The sequence below is a fragment of the Paroedura picta genome, chromosome 5, assembly GCF_049243985.1.
Source record: "Paroedura picta isolate Pp20150507F chromosome 5, Ppicta_v3.0, whole genome shotgun sequence".
NCBI classification, from domain to species: domain Eukaryota; kingdom Metazoa; phylum Chordata; class Lepidosauria; order Squamata; family Gekkonidae; genus Paroedura; species Paroedura picta.
In genome coordinates this window covers 95900256-95924496 of record NC_135373.1, presented here as the reverse complement: position 1 = coordinate 95924496, position 24241 = coordinate 95900256, and the positions used below count along the sequence as shown (strand labels likewise).

Sequence of the window (24241 nt, the reverse complement as noted above, 5' to 3'; positions counted from 1 at the left end):
AATGAGACTGGAGAGGCCATTGGAGGCACAAGCTATCTATATCTTTTGTTTTCGCTAATCCCCAATAGGGTTGCCAATGGAAGAGGGTAAGGCATAAGGCCATAGAATCTATGGGGAAAGCAATCTCTATAGTTTGGAAATCAATTGCAATCCCAGGGGATCTCCAAAGCCCAAGTGAAAGCTAGCAACCCAGTCACTCCTCTGTGTTACAGATCCAGGGTATAAGAGTGTAGAAGATGACGTCTGCACTGGGGACCCACAGTCCACATACTACCTCCTTTTCCAAGTACTACTTTCTGTATACGTGCCCAGGTAAATGTAAAAAGAAATAAATGGCCCCCACCCGGTGGAACGAGCTCCCGGAGGAGATCAGGGCCCTGACGGAGCTTAAACAGTTCTGCAGGGCCTGCAAGGAGGAGCTCTTCCCCCAGGCATTTGGTTGAGACCAGACATAACCAACAGCAACCAAGGGACCCTGCTCCCCCCCCCCCTCAGAACACCACGTATATACTCTGGACCTGTTTGTATTGTTGCATTGTTGTATTGTTTATTGGTTATACTATACCGTTATATGTTTACAATTATCAGTTATTATTGCACGGTTATTCAAATGTTTTATAGACTGTTCCATGTATTGTTCTTATGTTATTATGTAAACTGCCCTGAGCCCCCGGGGGAGGGCGGTATATAAATATAATAAATAAATAATAAAATAAAAAATTAAAATTAAAAACCCACCCTGAAACTCCGAATCGGCAGAAGCTCGCATACACACTAAGACTCTTCTGACACTAGCCTGTCCAAAGTGATTCTGCAGGACTTCGTAAGACCAGCATTTCCAGTGTCTCTAATCAATAGATTTGTGCTTCTCATTAAAATCAATGTATTCCCACTGTACTTTATCATAGCTCGATGTGCAGCTCTCCATCCTCCAAGTCATGGATTCGTGTATATTGATGAGGGTTCTGGCAGCTCACCGGGCTCAGTTGTCATCTACTGGTGCAGAGAAGGATATCAGCTTGTGGGCAATGGAAAGCTGACTTGCTTGCTGAAAGGACGCACCTCTTACTGGAGTCATCCTCCACCAGTCTGCGAAGGTAAGCACAGTTCAAAGCTTACCTGAACTCTTGGGGCTTTGAAGGCAAACCACTTCAAACCATTTTCTTTTAAGGCCCGTGAATGTTCTCTCTCCAATTAACCAGCACCCAACACTTGTCATTCAAAATGAAGAGGTCAGCTCTAAGATCCATAAGACTTTTAGGTAATAATAAGAAAGGAGTCTTTATGCAATAAAAATGCAAAAACAGACTTGCAACACCTTAAATTTCATTCCAGTGGGCCAGAGGTCCACTTCGTCAGCAGCATTAATAGGCCCACTGTTTTTATTGCCTAGTGATCCCAAAGCCGCTGGACAAAGGCTTCCGAGTGGCCATTATAGCCTCTCTCATCAGTGGAGTGATCATTGTGACCATGTCCGTCTCATTTGCTGTTTGTTGCCTGCGAGACAGAATGCTGAGAGGAACTGAACTAGGACATGGAACCCATGAAGGGTAAGTACGTCTAGACTCCATCTGTATCTTAGGTCAGGTGCAGTTACTAGACTGGGTGGCTTAGCAGCACCTGTCAAACAAAATGGGTCATGGAAGAGCTGCTAGATATTTCACACTGATCCAAGCAGGCCAGAAACTGAATGCTTTGATCAGTGTCCAAGAAAAATATATTATATTTTGTCTTTTGTGCAGCTTCAGCCCTGGATCTCAGTTCTTTCCTCTTTAGCTATATTATTGCCTATCCAGCATTTAGGAAAGTTAAAAATACATCCTTCTTATTAGACTGCATATAAAAGGAAAACAGCATTCTTGTGGGGCATACTGCAAACCTGAGTGTCTGGAAGCAGACTTCTGTCATCATTTCCCATGTGCCCCTGCTCCCAAAATATTGATTCTCTCCAAGGCAGTACAGCCCAGAGAAGATTATACTTTGTGCCTCCTAGAATTAGTCACTGGGTCAAAAACAAGGAAAGGGTATGGCTATTCTCATGCCTTACATCAAAATTCAAAGTAGGAATTCTATTCAGAATATACTGTTATATTATGCTTGTTTTACTTATTTCTGGAATGTTTATGCCATCTCTCTCAGGGAACTATCCTGGGGAGATCTACAAAATAACATCAAATACAAACATTAAAAAGTTATACATTAAAATCCAGTCTTAAAACAAAAACCCATACAGAATGTTTTTAATGGCCTTGCTAGGGTTATCCATCCATCCCTCAAGTCCCTGGAGTCCACTGACTAAGAGACCCCCTTTCACTTTTGCTCCCCACATCCTTGGCCTGGTATCTTCATAGGCCACCCCTAGGGCCTATCACCATCCCATGACTAGTCACCATGTTCTTTAACGACATAGTTTAGGTGTGCATTTTGTAAGCTATATAAATGACCAAAGATGGTGATGCTTACAGGATTACACAGGCAGAGGTACATGCAATATACAGAAAAACAGCAGCTAGATTTTTAGAGGGCAGCATATCTGAGGAGGAGCAGTGCTTAAGAAACGTCCCTAATCCCAAACAGCTGGCCAAGCTAGGACTGGCTTGCCTGTTAATAAGAATAAGGGTTTTTGGAATTTGTCTGGGGACCAGCAAGGCTACTTGTAACCTTTGACCTCTTGAAGGAAGTGAATCATTTGTGTCAGGAGCTGCCATGAGAGAGGCGTGTCAGGAATCCAACAGCAAACTGACCTAGTATTTCAGTCCCCTCTTAGTAGCTGGGATTGTCAGCTTGTTCACAGCTATTAGGGGCTCAGATCCATACCTATTTAACTTCTGGACCCAGGAAAAGGAGAGGGCAGGGCCTCGCCTGGATCTAGACACACTTATCTATAGTTGTTCCCATTTTAGGAATCCTGGAAGTTGCTGATTAATCCAGCATAGTTCAGTGAAATGGGTATTCAAACAGGTTGTCACCAAATATTTCTTCAAACATTTATGCTCACGGGATTACAATGTGTCAGATGCAATTACCCTCTGCTGGTAAACAGATTCCATTATTTTTGCTATTCTGTTTTTTCAATAGTTTATTTATAGGCTATGACTATTTGGTACAGTTTGCAGTTTCAAAGTGGTATTGTACCAAGTATGTTTTCAATTACAGAAATACAGTTCACACACACGTACACAGAGCCAAAGTCATGGAGATCTTCTCAGCCTTCCCCTTGTCTCAGCAGTCCTGTATGACAGCCAAGAAGCTAATGGTCAGAGGCACTGAAGCAAGGAGGGGGAATTTGGAAGCTGCTCCTCTTCCACTAGGGAAGAAACTCAGCAGATAAGGATTTTGGGGAGCCATGGGGGATGAGAGCGGGGACAATCTATTTTTTGTAAGCACAAAGGTACTCATAGTTTGTAGAATCCAACCATACACAGACACCCCTCCCAAAAATATACACTCAAATGCTTAACCTTTTCCCTACTGCAGAAAAATTACTACTACTTACCTCTTGTGGCGCAGAGTGGTAAGGCATCCGTCTGAAAGCTATGCCCATGAGGTTGGGAGTTCGATCCCAGCAGCCGGCTCAAGGTTGACTCAGCCTTCCATCCTTCCGAGGTCGGTAAAATGAGTACCCAGCTTGCTGGGGGGTAAACGGTCATGACTGGGGAAGGCACTGGCAAACCACCCCGTATTGAGTCTGCCATGAAAACGCTGGAGGGCGTCACCCCAGGGGTCAGACATGACTCGGTGCTTGCACAGGGGATACCTTTACCTTTACTTACTTTTCACTGCACAGTTGTTAGACCTCTAGACCACTTCGTAAGTTGTTCACAGTGCCTATAGCCATAGGGGGATAACACCCAATTTGCTGAGGGTAATACTTTATTATTGTAGTGCTTTTTACTCAGAACATTTCTTCTATACACAATTTCCTGAAGAAATAGCTAAACAAATGCTGCCCCCTGCAGGCAATGGGCTCAGAGATGAAAGTGAAGTCAGTACCATTCCAGAAAAGGTAAGTTAGAGCTACACACACCACTTTGAGAGCTTTCCTACACTGACAAACTTACAAAAGTCACTAACCATACCAAAGCAATGATTTGTAACACTGTTTTCTCATGGCTGGAGAGGTGAAGGCCTCGAATAAAAATGGAAAAATTTGAAGCCAACCTCCAGCCGAGCTGGGGAAGGGGGATGTTGAGGAACAGTGACTCCAATTAAGTATTTCCTCTTTTACAACTAATTATTTTTCAAAATAAGATTTTAACTCATGTTTAAGCATGACTGAATTTTGTGACACTACAGAAGAGTTTAAGGTTCACTGGATATCCAAATACTGTAACCCCATGCAATTGATTCATTTAAATAATAAGCTTTCTTATTGAAAGCCAGCATGGTGTAATGGTTAAGGGCAATAGCTTCTAATCTAGTGAGCTGGGTTTGATTCTGCACTCCTCTACATGTTGAACCCAGCTGAACCTAGTCTCAGTCCTGTTAGAGCTGTTCTCACAGAGCAGTTCTGTCAGAGGTCTCTCAGCCCCACCTACCACACAGGATATCTGTTATGGGGAGAGGAAGGGGAGGCAATTAGAAACTGGTCTGAGATGCCTTTAGGCAGTGAAAAGCAGGGTATTACCTCCCTCACCAGTTCTTCTTAACTAACATAATGTTATTTTACTGTTTTAGCAACATAAATTGTATCTATTATAAATATTGAATATTGTGATTTCCCTCAACATTATTTTCTTTCCCTGAAAGAAACCCTATAATTTCCCCCCATAGTCCCAAAATCCCTAGAAATGGCACATTTCAAATGCATGGGGAATTTAAAAGTGAGAGCCAGCCTTGTCCAGAGGCTGAAATACTAGGCAGAGAGGAGGTTTCAAATTCCCCAATCTGCCCCACCAGTCATAGAAGGCTGTTGAGAGGACTGGGGGAGGTGAGGAAAAATAAGAATGACAAATAAAGAAATTCAGGGAGGTAGAAACGGTGTAAATACTCGCAGGCTGTAAGATACCGGGCTTCCCATGTGCCTTTACATGTAATGCTTTGAAGGCAACCAGTGCTAACACCATCAGTGACATTCCTAAAAAAATGGTTTCTTTTTTATTGCTAACACATCTGCCATCTGCCATTTCAGACACATCTTCCTAGTTCCAGCTCGTGGCACTGAGGCTTCACATTTTCCATATGCACACATATATACCGCAGAGAGCATGACTGTCATTTGGGGGGGCAAACAATCACACTTGGTGACATCGTGACAGAGCATAACTGGCCTTACCAGTAAACTGACTGTATTGTAGAGAGGTCATAAAGACCCCTCAGGTTTGGAATAACAAGGCATACTACATACCCAGAATGGACACCACCATAAATTTCTTAATGGGTAAATGTGCAGGTAAAAAATTACTCCCGAAATTTAGTCAGCAAATTTTATCGCATTCTAACGAGATAGAATACAATCACAGCACATTGCAAATTTCCTTGTTTTTCAGGCAACAGCAAAGGAGAACATTTAAGGCTGGAAGAGCCAGCTCTGCTAAGCGGGAATTGGGGGAGCAAAGGAGTCACTATGGAAAACTGAAACACAATCGCAGGCTTCACTATCGTACCTCGGCCCTCTATAGCTGTGTATATCCTGGGGCACTGGCAGGATGCAGCAACCAGGGATTTCAAAGGTACTGGGCCAGCTTGCTACCGACATTGCTTCCCACGCAAACTAAGGCATATTTGTAAAGCATAACACATAGGCCAAAAGTGGTCATAATCTAACTGATTATTGCACACACACACACATCTCCTTTGCCCACTAAACTCTTCTTCTCATTCTCTGAGTATCTGCTTCGTTTCCCCACGCCCCAAGCAGGGCCTAATGCTCACCCCACGGGTCCCCATATGCCCACCTACTGGAAAAATCCAGCCTCTGTTTCAAGCTATTATCCTCAAACCAGATAATGGAAGGTCTGAGATGCTTTCATTTCACCATTTGTATCATTAGGCCCATTTGCTACATGTGGGCCATGTTGTGATGCAGCTGACAGAGAGGCCCGAGGGCACTGTCTTAGGAGAATGCAGTTCACAACTGCTAATGTACAGCAGTCAGCGTAGCTGTCACAGCGTTGTTCTGGGGGCTTGGCACTATCCGAGGCACCACCTCTTTGAGCACCTCAAGTAGTTAATGTTTAGAATAAGGCACAGCTCAAGAAATGCTTTAACTGAGTAGACTTGCGTAAGTCTAATTGTGTGTCTTACTATCGCTTATGTGCTCTGTTTATAACAGGAGTCAAGAAAATCTACAGAAAGGGGCTCTGCAGTCCTTATGCTCCGAGATCCACATCTTCCCACAGGTTGTTTTGAAGCCGGGCATAGCCCCATCTGCTTCCATGTTTGTTCACTTGCCTCAGAAACAAGGAGACATTCCCTTGGCCATGAAACCCTATTGCCCCACTCTCCCCCCAGATTTGCCTTCTGCTTATTACTGAAGATGTGAAGGATCCCAGTTCTTGAACAAGCAGTGAAAGTGGCCACTTTGGAATCAGAGATGTCACATGGCTAATCATAAACACGCACATGCCCACATCATTGTCATGCAACGTCCATTCAGCATGAACTGCCCACAATAATCTGTGCTGAAAATCTGAGGGGCACATGGCTGATATCAAATATATAGCTGGCAACAGAACAGCATTATCTGAAATATGATACAGATAACTTGTTCAGGACAAAAATACATTGAAGAATGTGTGATAACACACACTTCTGTATGTAGCAATAGAACTTTACAGGAAAAATTGGGTTTTAGTATGTACTTCCCTTGCATGGATTGTTCTGGGCTGTAGTCTCAACTTGATGTGGAGTGTTTCTGCTGCAACCAAGCAACGGCAAGCTTGAGAGGCCAGGATTCAGCAGGCAGCACTCCTTGCTGTTGCCTCCAGTTGCATCCTCCTGGAGAAGATGGCTGCTTTGGACAGTGGACTCTATGGCATTAAACCCTTTTGAGGTCTCTCCCTTCTCTAAACCCTGCCCTCCCAAGGCTCCACCCCAAAATGTCCAAGACTTCTCTAGCCTAGATTTGGCAGTCCTAGACCCTCACTGATCAACTTGCTCATGATGCACTTCAGCTGTGATTTAGTATAGCTAGTCCAGGTAATTCTGACTGGCAGACAGGACTGAACATGTAACTACACAAAGTCGCAAGTACCTCAATAGCAGGCCAATCCAAACATGACAGAATTACACCATGTGGAATTTTTCTTTTCATGAGTTGGGAGTCATCTATACAATGATTAACTTTTACCAGTACAGCTGTTTAGAATATTTGCATTTTAGTTTTCCTAGATGCAACATTCATGTTTTTCTGTTGTTAGATCAACAAAAGCCATGCTTATCCTGTTACTTTCAATTGCTGAGACTACAGACCAACTCATTCCAATCAACTTATTGGAAGTAACATGTGGAATCATCGTGACTGGTTAAAGACCAACACTTAGGAATCCACAGACCATTCACCTATTGCCATATTACGATCCAGGTGTAAAAATTTGCTTGGGAGGGGCTGGAGTATTGAAACAGCAGAACTGGCTGGTTAGTAATAAATCCTTTAAAAAGATAAAGCTATTGATTGCAATCAGAAGGTCACACATATCCGACATTTAGAAGACAGAAAAAAGCAGAAGAAAGAGGAGCTTCCAAGTATGCAGAGCAAACATATTAAAATTTGTTTTCCAACTGAATGGATAAGAATTTTTCTGTAAAGCATGGATCTAATAATATACATTTTGAATTAAAGATTAAAGATTATTGCCCCTGCTATGCTTAGGAGAAAGGCAAGCATACATATATTTTAAATAAATTATCAAATACTATAGTCTCTCTATTAAAAGCAATTGCAGTAGTAAATACTAGTATTCTTAGATTACAAATGCACTTGTGCTGACAACAGATTTTAGTAGAAAACTGGACTCCTACTAAACATTTCTCTACCTTGCATTTTGAGTTGCATAATAAATGTACACAGTTCAATGACTGTCACTAACAAGAAGTAATGCAGCTGTGGCGGTAGCTGTCCAGTCTCTGGAAACAACTGATAGAGCAGGCTCATGTCTGTTCCTACAGCCACTAGACTTCTTAGGGGAGGCCTCATGGAAGATTGCAGCAGCTACTCTAGGAAGCTAGCTAGAATAACATCTGCACTGGCTCCAAGACTCAAAAGCATAACTAGGTTTATTTGTGATTGCACTTTCTGTTCCCTTATCTGCACTAGAGATGAGAATGTAGGAAAGAAATCCAGGTATTTATCAGTCTCTCCTCCCAAGATAGGCCTCCCCTGCAATTTTTCCAATAGAAAAATGGGAAATTGTGGATGGTGGTGGTAAAAAGAGCTCCTATACAAAGCTCTGTCTCTTTGAACAATTGAAATGCATCTTAGGGTAAAGTTTTAGTCTCTGTGAAATCATGAACAGGATCATATAATGAATTCTGTGTATTCTGCAGGCATATAGTGTATTTATACTACCATCCTAAGCAGAACACCAAGTCTATTCAAGTCCATGGGCTCAGAAGGATGTAACTCTGCTTAGGATACCTAAATATGCCTAATTTCATACATTATTTATATAGAATATACTGTAAAATACAATTCACTACTGGAAAGATCAGTTTTTTTTCAACTGTAGCTCAGTTTTCAAATTTGTAGCATAGCCCTTAGTGCTTTGACTGCATATTGTTTCTAATGACAAATAAAGAATATTTTGCATACCATGTTTGCGTCTGTATTTTTAATCCACCAGCACATTTTCTGGCTAGCAAACATTATGTGCACCCAACTTAAGTAAGACTGGGGCAGTAAGGCACCCTGGCTCCAGTACTGGGAATAATAGTAATTTTGTTTGAATGAAACTACATCATTTACACTTCTACATCTCCATGAATATGCTGAAGTACAATTGAAGTTATGCATTATGCATTTGATGTTTTTAAAAACATATTTCCCCCAGCATTTCTGTTTTCTGTTTTCCATGATTTCAAAAATTCAGGACAACGTTCACTCTTAAATTTCAGTACAATGCTTAAAACTTTTCCAGCTGTGGTAAACAAAACTTAGTTCTACTGTGTAATTCCTTGACTTTGCAGCAGCTTCAATACCATTACTTATTTTATTTATTTATATTTTTATACCGCCCTTCTGTTCGGTTCTGTGTGGTTTACATAAAACACACTTAACCTTTTCCTTGTGGTCTGACTCAGAAGTTGTTCTTGTGCAAGTGGAAGAAGGCTCTCCAAAGTTTGCCACCTTCTGCTTTCTGCTGCAGGGCCTGGTGCCGCATTCTACACCCTTCCTAAGGCCCTTGGTCTCAGGAACACTTTTGGGCATGGCGCAGGGACTACAGAAAGTAAACTTACCGTGTTTAGGAAGTCCCACCATTAAGAATATACCCAGGTATTCAAAACGAACAAAACAAAACAATCAGCATACACTCTCGGCAGTACCACCCCACGCCGGGAGACAGTAACTTAGTTGAGGTCAAGGCTGAACTCAGATTGCAACCATAGCTGAGTTCCCAACCTTTGTCATTATTGTAAATACACCAAGACATAAGAAGCAACTAAAATACTTATTCAAGAACAATTGCTAAGGGAAAAAACTCAATGGTTACATCTCTTAAACTGTGAGAACTATATTAGAAGCAAAACTTTGAAGATGCCCGATTTGTCAAAGTGATAAAAAACATTTTCTCTAAAAGCACAAAAGTTCTGACTTCATTGGGTCAGCCTACAATGTAATTAAACTTTGCCATATATTTTTTCAATTTAATGAAAGCTGTTAGAGGTTTGTTAACCTTCTGAATATTTACCATAGTTCAAAATCTTACTAATAGTTGGCAATTTAACCCTTCACCCTAATTTCTATCCTATAGCTCTTACAAGCTTCCAGTTTGCATTACTATAGCATCACTTCTGGAGTAATATGCAGGGCACCACAGAAGCAAGAAATCAGAGCAAGGCAGCAAAATCCAGACTTATTAGGTGCCTCACGCCAACATCCTCCATTCCTTCCTCCCCAATGAAAAGATACAGGTCCCCAGAATATAACCACAGAAAGTTCAAGGCTGTATCTGTATGATATACACTTTTCACTTGCCTCTACACACCACAGCTTGCTCTTCAAGTCACTTGAACATTGAAAGGCAAAAGGAATGTCCAGGGATGCAAAGATACAAGGTCAATCATTAATTAAGAATGAGACTAAACCATGTTGAAACAATCCCCCCATCAGGGGGAGGGGGGGAAGCAATCTTATTACACAAGCTAGGTATTTTTTTTACTTCCAATGAGATTTTTTTTAAATGTCTGGTAGATACCTGCTTAGTATCATGGGCATTCTAATCTAGCCTTTTTGAATGCACATGGTATTAAACAGGTTTCTTTCAGACATTAAAATGAGCCTCTAGTTTATTCTGCTTAGGTTGAAGAACATGCCCCCAAACTGGTTACATGGCAAAAATTTAAGACAGAACTGAACCTTGACATCATAGCTGTGAAGAATAAACATTAAGTACCTGAGTAGATGCATGTGAATGGCTCCGCAGTAACTAGAGATCAATAAGATATGAGCAGGATCCAGTCTAAATTAGCAGATTCCACTGTTCCCTCCTCCCTGCAGACCACCTTCATGCCATGATTCCATTCATTTTCAGAGTCCCCTATTCCCCACAAGCAGCATTTCATGGAGACTGAGGGCTGCAGTCAGAGAGGGGAGGCAGGTAAATTCCATTCCACTGATGGAAAATTTAGGCTGAATCTAACCTTTTGAATAAAAGGTAAAGGTATCCCCGGTGCAAGCACCGGGGCATGTCTGACCCTTGGGGTGAAGGCCTCTAGCGTTTTCATGGCAGACTCAATATGGGGTGGTTTGCCAGTGCCTTCCCCAGTCATTACCATTTACCCCCCAGCAAGCAAGCTGGGTACTCATTTTACCGACCTCGGAAGGATGGAAGGTTGAGTCAACCTTGAGCTGGCTGCTGGGATTGAACTCCCAGCCTCATGGGCAGAGCTTCAAACAGCAAAATATTGTGATATATTTACAGAACATGGACTACAATCTAGTATGCCCCCTAGGGTATGAACTCCAAACCATATTATCTGCTTCAGAAGGATTTCTCAGTTTAAAAACAGTGTAAAATTCAGGACAGAGTGCTGTCAGGAAAAAAAAAATTAAAGGCAGACCAAATGACACGTGGGATAGAAAGGTTCATGCTGGAAGCAGGGTGCAGAGACCAATGGTCCCTTACAATACACACTGAAAGCTTCAAGTTTACCATCAACTGCATCGTCACAGGTCCTGATAAAACAAAAATATGAAAACCAAAAAAAGGAATACTCGCCAAAAGATGTCATCAAGTTTTGTTTTATTTTAGATTTTAGTTTTTATTCTGAAGAAAGAGGTACATTTCCTTGTTTGTTTGTTTTTTAGTTTTAGCGTCAGGTTATAACCATGTTTATTTAAATCTGTTTCTTTTTTCCTGTCTTTCAATACTGCACAAACGTCCAGAAACTACAAGGTTAAGTAAAAGCTGCAGGCAGAGGTCGTCAAAGGTTGCGCTCCAGATGGTGATCGTGTGGCCCCAATGCAGTGCTATCCCAGAGTGCCTTAAATCAGGTGAATTTAAAAAAAAGAAAGAGAGACTGACGAGGAGACAGAAAGACTGAAGTAAATATCACTCGTGTTTTAGCTGCTTATAATTATATTATGTATAATGCTAGGTATTATTAGATTTGTGAATATTTTAAAACGTTACATTTACTTGAAATCTAAAGCCAAAAATTTTTAAAATCCCCCTTTGTTAAACCACTTCTTAGTAACATCTCAGTTATTTCTACAGGCAAATTGTCCTTCAACCCACTTCATGACAAACCTGACAATATCGCTCCACTCTTCCAAAATAAAAGGAAAAAAAGAAGCTATTTCCCTGTTTATTGACACACAGAATGCAAAATAAATGCTAGGCCACTGCTTCTTTCCATATCCTGAATCTCTTGCTTAAATTAAATTGCTTTACATTCCTGCATTGATTTTGATTTTACACTATGTTTTCCCCTACTGTAGACTTGACATTTGTTGCTAGGCTAAAATAATTAAGTGCAAAAGATTTATGAAAGTAATATTCTCTTTTTATGTACCAAGGCTGTACTTTTGATTTCTCTCTTTCTTTTTTTCTTAGCATGTTTAAAGAAACAGTTCTTAAACAGAGTGTTTTAAACATTGGTTCAGCAGAAATTTAACACAAAGAGATATGGTTATGACCCTGTGATTGCATTGCATTTGGGGGCTGTCAGGGACAAGGTTTGATCAAGAACTGGGTTCCTCAGAAAGAAAGATATGGAGGGGGAACCATGGGTGGGTGAGGGAAGTCTGGGTGGGGCAATTCCTGCATTTCTAACGTTTTTAACTCTTTTCCTAATGACGATCCAGCGCTGAGCTCTGTAGTAGATCTGTGGGGGTTTTACTGGGGGGTCTGAAAGCTGTCTGAAAACCTGGGGGAGGAGAATGGAAACTGCTGGGGTTTGAAGGAGGAGAATAGGGATTCCAACTGGCTCTGTGCAGAGGAATCTGTGTGCTGAAGGGGTTATTGTGGGGGGTCTGTGTTGGGGCAGCACTGGGGCCATCCATTTCTGTGAGGGCCTGAAGAGATTTTAGCCAGTGTGGTGGATTGTCGTCTTGAAGGGACTCTAAACTGTTTCCAGCGGACGCTGGGATACCTAGGGAGAAAAGAAAACATAGGGGGAGAAAAAAGTTAAGTCAGAAAAAGCTTCACAAAATGAAGTAGCTCAGCTTAAGTCATCCGATTGAAATGGCAAGAAAACATTACTGGATACAAGTGCCTGTTCAAAGAAGTTTTCAATACATCAAAAAGCTGATTTTGCAAGAATTTTCCCCACTGAGAATTTTTGCCAAGCCATTCATCCACAGAGATCCACAAGTTCCGTTTTACCAAATGCCGTAGTACTTTTCTTCCCTCTCCTGTCTTTCCAAACCAGGCTTTAGCCTTTACAAGAGAAACACAAACAGCCTTATAAAGAGAGCTTTATAAACAAGTGGAGTATGTCCCTTTTTAATGCAGAAACTAGTCCAGCTAACGTGTGTTAGTGCCTCGGGAACTACAATGCAGTTTGGTACAACTACTTAAGCCTAAAAATGTGCTGGGGAAGATGATGAGCATGCAACAGAAAAAGGTTGAGGGTGACTAAGTCATGATGGCTTCATGAGATGCTCAGGCCTCTCAAAATTTGGTGGATGGAAGCTGGAAGAGACCACCGCATAGAGTTGCTTTTTGCAAAAAGGCGTCAATTTGTGCCAAGTACCCAATTGATAGTTGTCAGTGGAGTTGAATGAGAAATTGTTACCTGTGATGATTGCGGGGTCCATCCAGCTGCCAGGGCTGTCCCAATTCAGGCTGTCGGTGGTGGCAGTGTTGGACGTTGGTACACTGTGGTTGGCGTTGGAGGGGGAAGTAGCATTGGGCAGTCCACCAAAGTTGATGTTAATGTTCGGTAGAAGTGCCCTTAGCCCGTCCTGCCATTCCTTCATATTTAAACTCTCTACAGAACTGTTGTTGTCTGGGAGATTTACCAACAAAAAAAGAAAAAAAGAAAATGAAAGATAGAAAATAAAAAGCTGAAGTTAGAAACAGATGTTGTTTTAGTGAAAGATGGTGGTTTTTAAAGCATTTCATACTGAGTCCCTAGCAAGAGAATGGGGCAATGATGACAAATCAAGATGAAGTTTGAATGTTGAGCTGCTATAGAAGATAGCAAATTTTTAAGCAGTTGGGGGAAGAAAAAATTAGCTGTTCCCCCATTAAATTAAGACAGTCAACTTAAGTGGTTAAGAATGGTGACTCTTTTGTTACGAACTAGAAAACTTGCTATTATCCTTCATGTGAAAATGTCCCCTGCCCAGAGAAAACTCTCTAGTTATACTGAAGGCCATAAGATTCAACAACTTCCTACTCAAATGAAGATGCAAGACTGAACAGAATTAGAGATTTGTGGAAATGTTACACATCATTTGTACTTCACTAGAGGCAAGGGAGAGTGTTGTTGGCTGAAAGTGGGGTGGAAACTATTTCAGCAGGCACAGCAAAGAAAAGGAAGAAGTTCCTAAGCAATTTCAGAAGGACTTCTAATACTGCAAGTGAAAGATAATACAGCCAGTGCACATATGCACTCAGCTACTTGATATCAACATTAAATGACTTTTTAAAAATAACACTGGGAACTTTTCTATGGCTTACATTTAATCTCGCCGACAGAATATTCCAGCATTATGCAACATACAATTAAGTTGTGGAATGGTTTTCAAAAACAGGATTAGATGTTCCTGACAAGTAGGCCTGTCAACTGCCATCCTTGATAGCTAGATAGAACCCTCCACACTTACAGTATACTTTCAATGGTCATTACTTTTATCCCTGCATCTCAGCTTTCAGAAGCATTCAACAAGCCACTGATGAAAAAAAATGCTGAACTAAATAAATTCCTGGGAGTATGTTCTATTTTTCTTGCCACTAAAATCTGTAGAAGTGAATTGATTGCTGGTTGGGGATCAATTCTCTGGATGGTTTAAAGCAAGTTTGCCTATTGAATCTGATGTACTACTTACATAACAGTACTGCCATCTCCACAGCAAAAAAATCACTATGGCTTGCAAAGAGAAATGGGATGTTTTGCAAAAAGGACGCTTATATTTTGTCTGCATGATTTCCATATTGGAATCAGCAACCTTTTATTATTTTAAAGACACGCTTATTTCTTGGTGTGTACAACCTGTTTAAAGAATTACATTTGATTATGAGACCTTTCGCTGAGCCTATGAAGCGGTGCTTAGATACTTTGCACAGAGCAGTTTTTATTTCATAACGTCTGAAGCATAAAGATCAGAAGAGCTCTATGTAGCCTAGATCTTCTTAAATTATAAACTCAGAGATATTACCTCAGATGTTACTCAAAAGTAATTTCTGGAAAAGATTTTGTCAATTGTTCATGTCCAGCTCATCCTTTAAAATACTTTCTTTAATGAGATTAAACTCATATTTAAAGCATCACATATATTAAGACTTGTAGTTATGTTAAGGGTGTTTTAAAATCCTCGAGGATTTACTTATCCGTTCTCCCTCGGCATGTCTGCAATTATATGACTCTCTTATTAACCGACGAAACATCTTAAAGAGTTTCACATTGCTACTTGAGAGATTTCAGCTTGTTGGCACTAACATTGGTCGTTAATGTACTTTCCCAGTCAGCAAGATATACTGATCATTTAAGGGGTCTATCGGGGTCTATGTATTATGTACTACATTATGTACTACATTATGTACTACATTATGTACTACATACAACCCAGATTTTGTCTGTTGTGAAATTAATGAAGAGAGTGTTCCTTGAGGTAATAAAAACTTCAACATAGATGTGAATGAAGACATGGAAAAGAGTATGAAAAATGACAATAGTGTTTTCATATTCACTGCACTCATTGAAAGTGGAAAGCTCCATCTACATCAACCTTCCAACAGCAAACAACTGCTGCTCCTCAAAATATAAAAAGAGCAAACGCACAATGTGAATACAAAATAGGCAGATTGAATGCCCATTGTGAGAAGATCAAATATTCAGAAAGAGTTAATTGCAAAATAAATGAAGAAGTCAGACAGAGAAGTAATTTCTAACAGATGCAGGCAATAATTTAAAAATACAAGGAAGATATTTATCATGCACATCACATTAGGATAGCACAGGTCATTCTCCGTTGACAGGAGCAAGAGGCAAGGAGTGCCCCCCATCCCCACATATAAGGTAAATAATTCCGACTTTAACGAACTGCTACACATTGGTTCCAGTACATGACCAAGAGCCCTCCTGGTTTATCATTCTAGCCCCTTCACTTTAGCAAATTACCATTATGGAGGAGAAACACTGAGGTCAAATGGATGTTTTCCTTACCAGTTTCAGGATTAAACCAAGACAAGAGTTAATTTTTGTTGCTTTTGCTGAAGAAAAGGTAAGGTGGTTCTTAAACAAAAATTGGTCAAAGAAACAGACTTCAAAACCATAAGGGTATGACTGCCTGTGCAGATAGGTTCAGGTGGGCAGCCATGCACATGAAAGCTTAAACCTTAAATGAAACTTTCTTGGTCTTCAATGTGCCTCTGGACTCAAAACTTCGTTGTCCTGCATACAGTTACTACACAGATCCAAACCAGTTAAAAGCAGTAAAATATATCCAGGTGGGGCCATGGGATCATGTGCTCTCTTCTCTGACTCCTCTTTTGGGGCATCTGCTGGGTTTAACTACACTTAACTGCCACCTAAGAACTACATTTAATATACAAGAATATGCAGTTAGCTCAGTATATAGCTTCCTGAGAATCCAGGCTATTTGTCTCTCAATAGACACAAGTTTCTATTTATATTTATTTATAATTTAGCACCATTCAGCACATACACCCCATACTATAAGCAGCAATGTGATGCAAGCTGAGCAAAAATATATGTCATTCTTATAAAAGCTGAAAAAATCACCTTCAATTTGCCCAACATCTGGATTATTCTGAGACAATGTTTGCTCCCCATGTTAAGTATACTCAAGCCAGACACTTAGTTTTCTTTATAAACATATTTGCTCACAGCTAACTCACTCTCAGCCCTTTTATTAAGCTTCAAAGCAGCTTATATCACTCTTCTGCCCTCCTTTTTTATCCATTTAAAAACCCAAGCTACATTACAGGAATCTATTCTTCTATCTGTACCTCTGAGCTGTGTTCGGTAGGAAGCTAGATGTTTGGTAGGATACAGATATTGACTTCCAAGTAAGAAGTACAATACTATCTATAGGACAGATCCTTTTTCTCAACCATCTTCAAGATAACCATAACAACTCAACCATGCCTGTTGCCTAAATCTTTATGCATCATAGATAGCATGAACTTGGGCAGAGGAATAAGAGACAAATTTGAATAGGTGGACACTATGCCCGAACAGACGTATTCTATCTACTTTAAAAATGGGTTGACTCCATCTACTTACTGCATCATAGGGTGGCTGCGTTCTGGCCATGGGGATGGATGTACTGCTATGATGTAGCTACAAGCTGCAGTGAGTGCCAATCATTCCCTTCCTTATTCTCTCCCTGCAATTGTATTACAGAATTAAAAGTGCAAGTAGCTTACTAGAAGCCAGTGAATGCTGGGGTATGGTGGTGGGACCCAATTATTTCAGTATATATGCATTGGATTGTGGCCTTAATTTTTTCCAGAACTTGTTCAATAGTGCGATTGTTTCATGCAGACAATGATACTGACCCCAAGAATATTAATAGGTCCATTAACAATAACTCTGACAACAGTGCAATCTTTACTTGGTACTTTAAAATGTTACATTAAAAGCTTAATTGACAAGGGACAGATTTTGATCAGCAAAGCAGTTACATACAGAGTGGGAGTTCTTGGAGATTTGGGTTCTGCTACTTTTTCACTGTTCATAAGATATATTTTGGAAAACTGAGTCTTTGTTTTGAACCAGCAGAAAGTAATATAAAACAGAAATTATTAAATCCTAACCACTAGGTAGTAATACATGCTGGTGACGTGAGATAAAAGGTTAAAGGATGTTTTGTTTTTGCTGCTGGTATGGCTTATCTGTACTCTGTACTGCAGCAAAATGCAGCTGTAAGCTCATAACACATGTGGGAAACTCAAGGGATTCACTGAACACAATTGAGATTCTGATTCTCAGCTTTAAAATCCACATGGATTATTTTTCTGAAGAAACACTATCAATTTGTTTTAAGTAGTTAGCTGGAACTCAAAAGGGGATTTTATGTGATTTAGTTACATACTAGTGATATTCTTGCATTTTTAAAACTCACTGTTGGATCCAGAAAATTTAACAGGTCCAAAAGATATTGAGATTAAATTATAAGATTGTTACTCGTTTGTACTGATAAACTGTTTTTTTAAACAATCGAATTCATAGCATCACAACGTTTCATACATGTAAAGAGGGGAGACAAGGATCTGTACTTTCAAGGAACATGTTATTTTATTTGTTACAGAACCAAACAAAAAAGACTGAAGATTGCAATTTATTTCTTTGTAAACAAAAGGTTCTATTAACATACCAGGTTTCAACAAATAAGAAACATAAATGATTCAACAGAATACTGCAGTATGATTGTGAAGGCACTTGAGACTTGAATTATAAAAAGTGAATATTATGTGTCAAAAGCCATTCTCAAACAAGTACTGGGAAATATAATTTATACTAATTTTCACTTAACATATTGTAGCAGCAATGGTAAAATACTCATCTCAAGTTGCATGTGTTTTCAGCACCTTTTAAATGTTTCTTAAACAAGGGAAGTTTGTCTCTACAAATATCTACCAAATATAAAATGCTTTGAGATAAATGTTAGCTGTTTTAAGAGATCAATCTATAAGCAATCTCCACCTGACAATTTTGGAATTGGATCTAAATAGTTCCATTTTGCCAGTAGAAAGCTTCTTGCACTCAAAGAAAACTCCACTGTAGATCCAATTCCTTGTTTACCTACTTAGTAAAATTAATAAACCACACAGGAATTTAAGTAAAATCTGAACCAAGTCACGCGGTAAAATATGATCTTCAAAGAGATTAATAGAGTTCACAATTCACTTTTATTGGCATATGTTCAAACATATGTGAAGCGTGTAAATATGTAATTGAAATAACTTTATATCAGAAGTTTCATGGTGCTCCCTTTGTACTCTACTATACTTTATAAAAGCATGACTCAGAATTTTGTACAGGCCCAAAAAGTATGGAATGAGCAGAATACTGGCAGGAATGTATTGGGGACAAAACACACCACACAGGAGCATATTTCATTAATCCCAGTCCATACATTACTGGAAGAGAAGCCAAGACAACTGATTAGAAAAAGATTCTCCTGAATAGACTTTCAACAGCTGCCTCTGACACAAAACCCCACTAGGACACAGAGATTAATGTTGGTGTCCAAAGTTGCGATGCTTCACACTGCTACCAGTAGAGGGCAATGTACACCTATATACTGTTTGCATGTGTGTATCACAGGGTCAAAGCTTCTCACTCTCAAATAGCCTCCCTCCACAAAATCTGACAAGCTAGCATTTCTATTAGAATGAACTCAAATTACTCCCCATTTTGGATAAATAACAGACCACTTAAGATCAGATTCCTTTTCTGCTTTTTGTATTTGTGGTTCGGTAGGCTGTAGTAAAACTGAGCCTAGTTCTGACAGTCACCCTATTAGTTAGGCGTTAACCTGCCTGCCCCCCATGTAACAATACCACTTCTGACTGTAGGTGACTGGGGTGTCATGTGACTGTACAACAAACCTCCTCTGCACACAGGAAACACTATCAAGAGAAGTGTTCTAGTACAGCATTTCCCCTGGCGGCATAACTTACTACATCTGTGAGAGTTCTATTGAGAAGCATTGGATCATATGAACCCTCACGTAATGCAGTACTGGCCACTCATGTGTTTTTCTGAAAACCAGGTTTAAAATAAAATGGTCTAAAATATTTAATGAAGACTAGGTTTAAAATATTTAATGGAAAATAAACTAAGCTATAAGAACTCTGCAGCTGGAACCAGAATGACTTAAAGTGCTTAGCTCTGGTAGGAGGATTGAAACAAAAATTAAAGAGGCGTACAAGGTGTGCATGTGTTATGTGTTGACAAGTCACTTCCAGCCTATGGTGATCTTATAAATTTATTTTCTTCAAAACATGTTACCATTGACTGCCTTACTCTGGTCTTGCCAGCCGTAGCTGAAGCCTGTGGCTTCCTTTATTGAATCAACCCATCTCATATGCTAGTTGATCATTTGCATGTGCAAGGAAATTTTCTGCCAGGGAGGCAATCTTTTCATATTACACAAAAAGATCACTTATGTTCTATATGAAACCTATTTAATGCCTTGAATATGAAACGTAACTTCCCAAGTAAATAAGTTTTGAGAAAGAATGAACATGCATTCAGATTTATGCATGTTGTATATACTCATTTTTTTTAATTTACCATTCCAACAATTATAGGTTGGCTTGTTGAAAAACTGCTAAAGTTAAAAGTAAAAACTATATACAAGACTAGGTGTCATTTTCCTATAATATACACTGATTTCTATTACATTCCTTGGTATAGGTCTATGATAACCTATTTGCCATTTCAGAGTTCAGTTCTTGGGGGGCAATTATTAAATTTCCATTAGATATACTGCAATCCTAATAAAAATCCAAGAACTCCCACTAAACTAAGAGCCTGTTCAGACATTTTCATACCCAAACGACCCATCATCACGTACATGGTCAACTCACATGAACAGTGCAATGCTGGAGATCATATATGGTGGGTCTCCCCCTATTATTTAAAAAAATCAGTTTCTCTAAGTCCTATTATCCAATATTATACTAACTGCTAATGTAGACCACTTTTTCTGAGTAATCAAACTGTCGATGAAGACTACTTCTCAGTAAACATGTTGCAAGAGTATAGAAACTGACTCAATTTCACTATGTTTGATGAGACAACCCAAGGAGAAATACACTGAGAGATGTTCATCCTTTATCACCTCTTATTTGATAGCCATATTAACAATGTGTGATTCAGTTTGTCCTATTTTAAATCCAAAAGTATTGATTTTTAATCATTCTTAAAACAAAGACCATTCAAGATTGGCACAGAATGAAAACAAACTCTCTATGAAAGATAGTATCTGTTTCATTTTATTAACTGTTTTTCTGCATGCAACCTACTATGCAAACCAGACCTTTGCCAGTTTCTGTAGCAACAGATTTATTTGCATTTTGTTGTTGTTGTTATGTGCGAAGTCGTGTCCGACCCATCGCGACCCCATGGACAATGATCCTCCAGGCCTTCCTGTCCTCTACCATTCCCCGAAGTCCATTTAAGTTTGCACCTACTGCTTCAGTGACTCCATCCATCCACCTCATTCTCTGTCGTCCCCTTCTTCTTTTGCCCTCGATCTCTCCCAGCATTAGGCTCTTCTCCAGGGAGTCCTTCCTTCTCATGAGGTGGCCAAAATATTTGAGTTTCATCTTCAGGATCTGGCCTTCTAAAGAGCAGTCAGGGCTGATCTCCTCTAGGACTGACCGGTTTGTTCGCCTTGCAGTCCAAGGGACTCGCAATAGTCTTCTCCAGCACCAGAGTTCAAAAGCCTCAATTCTTTGACGCTCGGCCTTCCTTATGGTCCAACTTTCGCAGCCATACATTGCAACTGGGAATACCATAGCCTTGACTAAACGCACTTTTGTTGGCAGGGTGATGTCTCTGCTTTTTAGGATGCTGTCTAGATTTGCCATAGCTTTCCTCCCCAGGAGCAAGCGTCTTTTAATTTCTTTGCTGCAGTCCCCATCTGCAGTGATCTTGGAGCCCAGGAAAATAAAATCTGTCACTATCTCCATTTCTTCCCCTTCTATTTGCCAGGAATTGAGAGGGCCGGATGCCATGATCTTTGTTTTCTTGATGTTGAGTTTCAAGCCAACTTTGGCACTCTCCTCCTTCACCTGCATCAACAGGCTCTTTAGTTCCTCTTCACTTTCTGCCATTAGAGTGGTATCATCTGCATATCTGAGGTTGTTGATATTTCTCCCTGCAATCTTGATCCCAATTTGTGACTCCTCTAATCCCGCATTTCTCATGATGTGCTCTGCATACAAGTTAAATAGGCAAGGCGACAGTATACAGCCTTGCCGAACTCCTTTCTCAATTTTGAACCAGTCAGTGATTCCATGTTCAGTTCTCACTGTTGCTTCTTGACCTGCATATAAATTTCTCAAGAGACAAATAAGATGCTCTGGTATTCCCATCTCTTTAAGAACTTGCCACAATTTGTTGTGCTCCACACAATCAAAGGCTTTAGCATAGTCAATGAAGCAGAAGTAGACATTCTTCTGGTACTCCCTAGCTTTCTCCATGATCCAGCGTATGTTGGCAATTTGATCTCTAGTTCCTCTGCCTCTTCGAAATCCTGCCTGTACTTCTGGAAGTTCTCGGTCCACATATTGCTGGATCCTAGCTTGTAGGATTTTGAGCATAACTTTGCTAGCATGAGAAATTAGTGCGATGGTGCGGTAGTTTGAACATTCTTTGGCATTGCCCTTCTTTGGGATTGGAATGTAAACTGACCTTTTCCAATCCTGTGGCCATTGTTGAGTTTTCCAAATTTGCTGGCATATTGAGTGTAGCACTTTTACTGCATCGTCCTTTAAGATTTTGAATAGTTCAACTGGAATGCTGTCACTACCACTAGCTTTATTGTTGCTCAGACTTCCTAAGGCCCATTTGACTTCACATTCCAGGATGTCTGGCTCCAGGTCAGTAACTACCCCATTGTGGTCATCAGGGATGTTAAGCTCGCTCTTGTATAGTTCTTCTGTATAATTTTGCCACCTTTGTTTGATCTCTTCTGCTTCTGTGAGGTCCCTACCATTTTGGTCCCTTATCATACCCATCTTTGCATGAAACGTTCTCTTCATATCTCCAATTTTCTTGAAAAGATCTCTGGTCCTCCCCATTCTATTGTTTTCTTCTATTTGTTTGCACTGTTCATTTAAGAAGGCATTCTTATCTCTTCTAGCTTTTCTCTGGAATTCTGCATTCAGTTGGGTGTATCTTTCTCTTTCTCCCTTGCCTTTCACTTCCCTTCTCTCCTTAGCTATTTGTAAAGCTTCCTCAGACAGCCATTTTGATTTCTTGCATTTCTTTTTCTTTGGGATGGTTTTAGTTGCTACCTCTTGTACAATGTTGCGAACCTCCGTCCATAGTTCTTCAGGCACTCTGTCTATCAGATCTAATTCCTTAAATCTATTTATCACCTCCACTGTGTATTCGTCAGGGATATGATTTAGTTCATACCTGAGTGGCCTAGTGCTTTTCCCTACTTTCTTCAATTTAAGCCTAAATTTTGCAACAAGAAGCTCATGATCTGAACCACAATCAGCTCCTGGTCTTGTTTTTATTGACTGGATAGAACTTTTCCATCTTTGGCTGCAGAGCACATAGTCAATCTGATTTCTGTGTTGACTGTCTGGTGATGTCCATGTGTAGAGTCGTCTCTTGGGTTGCTGGAAAAGAGTGTTTGCTATGACCATTGTATTCTCTTGACAAAATTCTACCAGCCTGTGCCCTGCTTCATTTTGTACTCCAAGGCCAAACTTGCCTGTTATCCCGGTTATCTTTTGGCTTCCTACTTTAGCATTCCAATCCCCCATGATGATAAGCACATCATTTTTGGGCGTTGCTTCTAGAAGGTGTTGTAGGGCTTCATAGAACTGATCAACTTCATCCTCTTCAGCAGCAGTGGTTGGGGCATAGACCTGGATCACTGTGATGTTGAATGGTTTGCCTTGGATTCGAACTGAGATCATTCTGTCATTTTGGGGATTGTATCCCAAGACTGCTTTTCCTACTCTCTTATTGATTATGAATGCTACTCCATTTCTTCTGCGAGATTCTTGTCCACAGTAGTATACCTGATGGTCATCTGAATTAAATTCACCCATTCCTGTCCATTTTAGTTCACTGATTCCTAAAATGTCGATGTTCAGTCTTCTCATTTCTTGTTTAACCACGTCCAGCTTGCCTTGATTCATGGATCTGACGTTCCAGGTTCCTATGGAATAAAAATCTTTACAGCATCGGACTGTCTTTTCGCCACCAGTTACTTCCACAACTGAGCGTCCTTTCGGCTTTGGCCCAGCCGCTTCATTCATTCTGGCGCTACTCGTACTAGCCGTCTGCTCATCCCCAGTAGCATATTGGACACCTTCCGACCTGAGGGGCTCATCTTCCAGCGTCATATCGTTATGCCTATTGGAACTGTCCATAGAGTTTTCATGGCAAAGATACTGGAGTGGTTTGCCATTGCCTTCTCCAGTGGATCACCTTTTGTCAGAGCTCTCAGCTATGACCTGTCCGTCTTGGGTGGCCCTGCACGGCATAGCTCATAGCTTCACTGAACTACGCAAGCCCCCTTGCCACAACAAGGCAGCGATCCTTGAAGGGGGTTATTTGCATACATACAGCTATTATACACATGTCTAACAGCTATTTTAAAAAACCAGAAAATCTCTTCAAGATGCCTGCTTAAAGAAACTTAATACAATAAAATAATGAAACCCTAATATTATCAGTATAAAATAATGTA

The 24241-nt window shown here is 40.2% G+C and overlaps 2 protein-coding genes across 9 annotated transcripts in view; one reads left to right on the top strand and one right to left on the bottom strand.

Moving 5' to 3' along the window:
• The first annotated feature begins 236 nt into the window (after positions 1–236).
• On the top strand, positions 237–6476 carry LOC143838889 (uncharacterized). The gene is made up of 5 exons (XM_077340794.1): positions 237–312; positions 909–1097; positions 1394–1550; positions 5490–5672; positions 6275–6476. The coding sequence occupies exons 1-5, from the start codon at positions 237–239 to the stop codon at positions 6474–6476; spliced, it is 807 nt and encodes a 268-aa protein (XP_077196909.1).
• A 4909-nt stretch (positions 6477–11385) lies between these two features.
• CNOT4 (CCR4-NOT transcription complex subunit 4) overlaps positions 11386–24241 on the bottom strand; it is a 57999-nt gene continuing 45143 nt past the window's right edge. For 5 of the 8 annotated variants that reach the window (XM_077339202.1, XM_077339204.1, XM_077339203.1 and 2 more), the window contains 2 exons: positions 13399–13611; positions 11386–12753 (listed from right to left, as the gene is read on the bottom strand). In XM_077339202.1, coding sequence (XP_077195317.1) covers positions 12452–12753; positions 13399–13611 — 515 coding nt within the window. In that variant the 3' untranslated portion in view covers positions 11386–12451. The remainder of the gene's footprint in view (positions 12754–13398; positions 13612–24241) is intronic. The other 3 variants (XM_077339206.1, XM_077339207.1, XM_077339209.1) reach the window with 1 other exon arrangement.

Coding starts and splice junctions, on each gene's coding strand:
- LOC143838889 (XM_077340794.1), top strand. CDS start 237: ATGACGTCTGCACTGGGGACCCACAGTCCACATACTACCTCCTTTTCC. Junction 1,098..1,393: donor TCCTCCACCAGTCTGCGAAG/GTAAGCACAGTT, acceptor TTTATTGCCTAG/TGATCCCAAAGCCGCTGGAC. Junction 1,551..5,489: donor GGACATGGAACCCATGAAGG/GTAAGTACGTCT, acceptor CTTGTTTTTCAG/GCAACAGCAAAGGAGAACAT.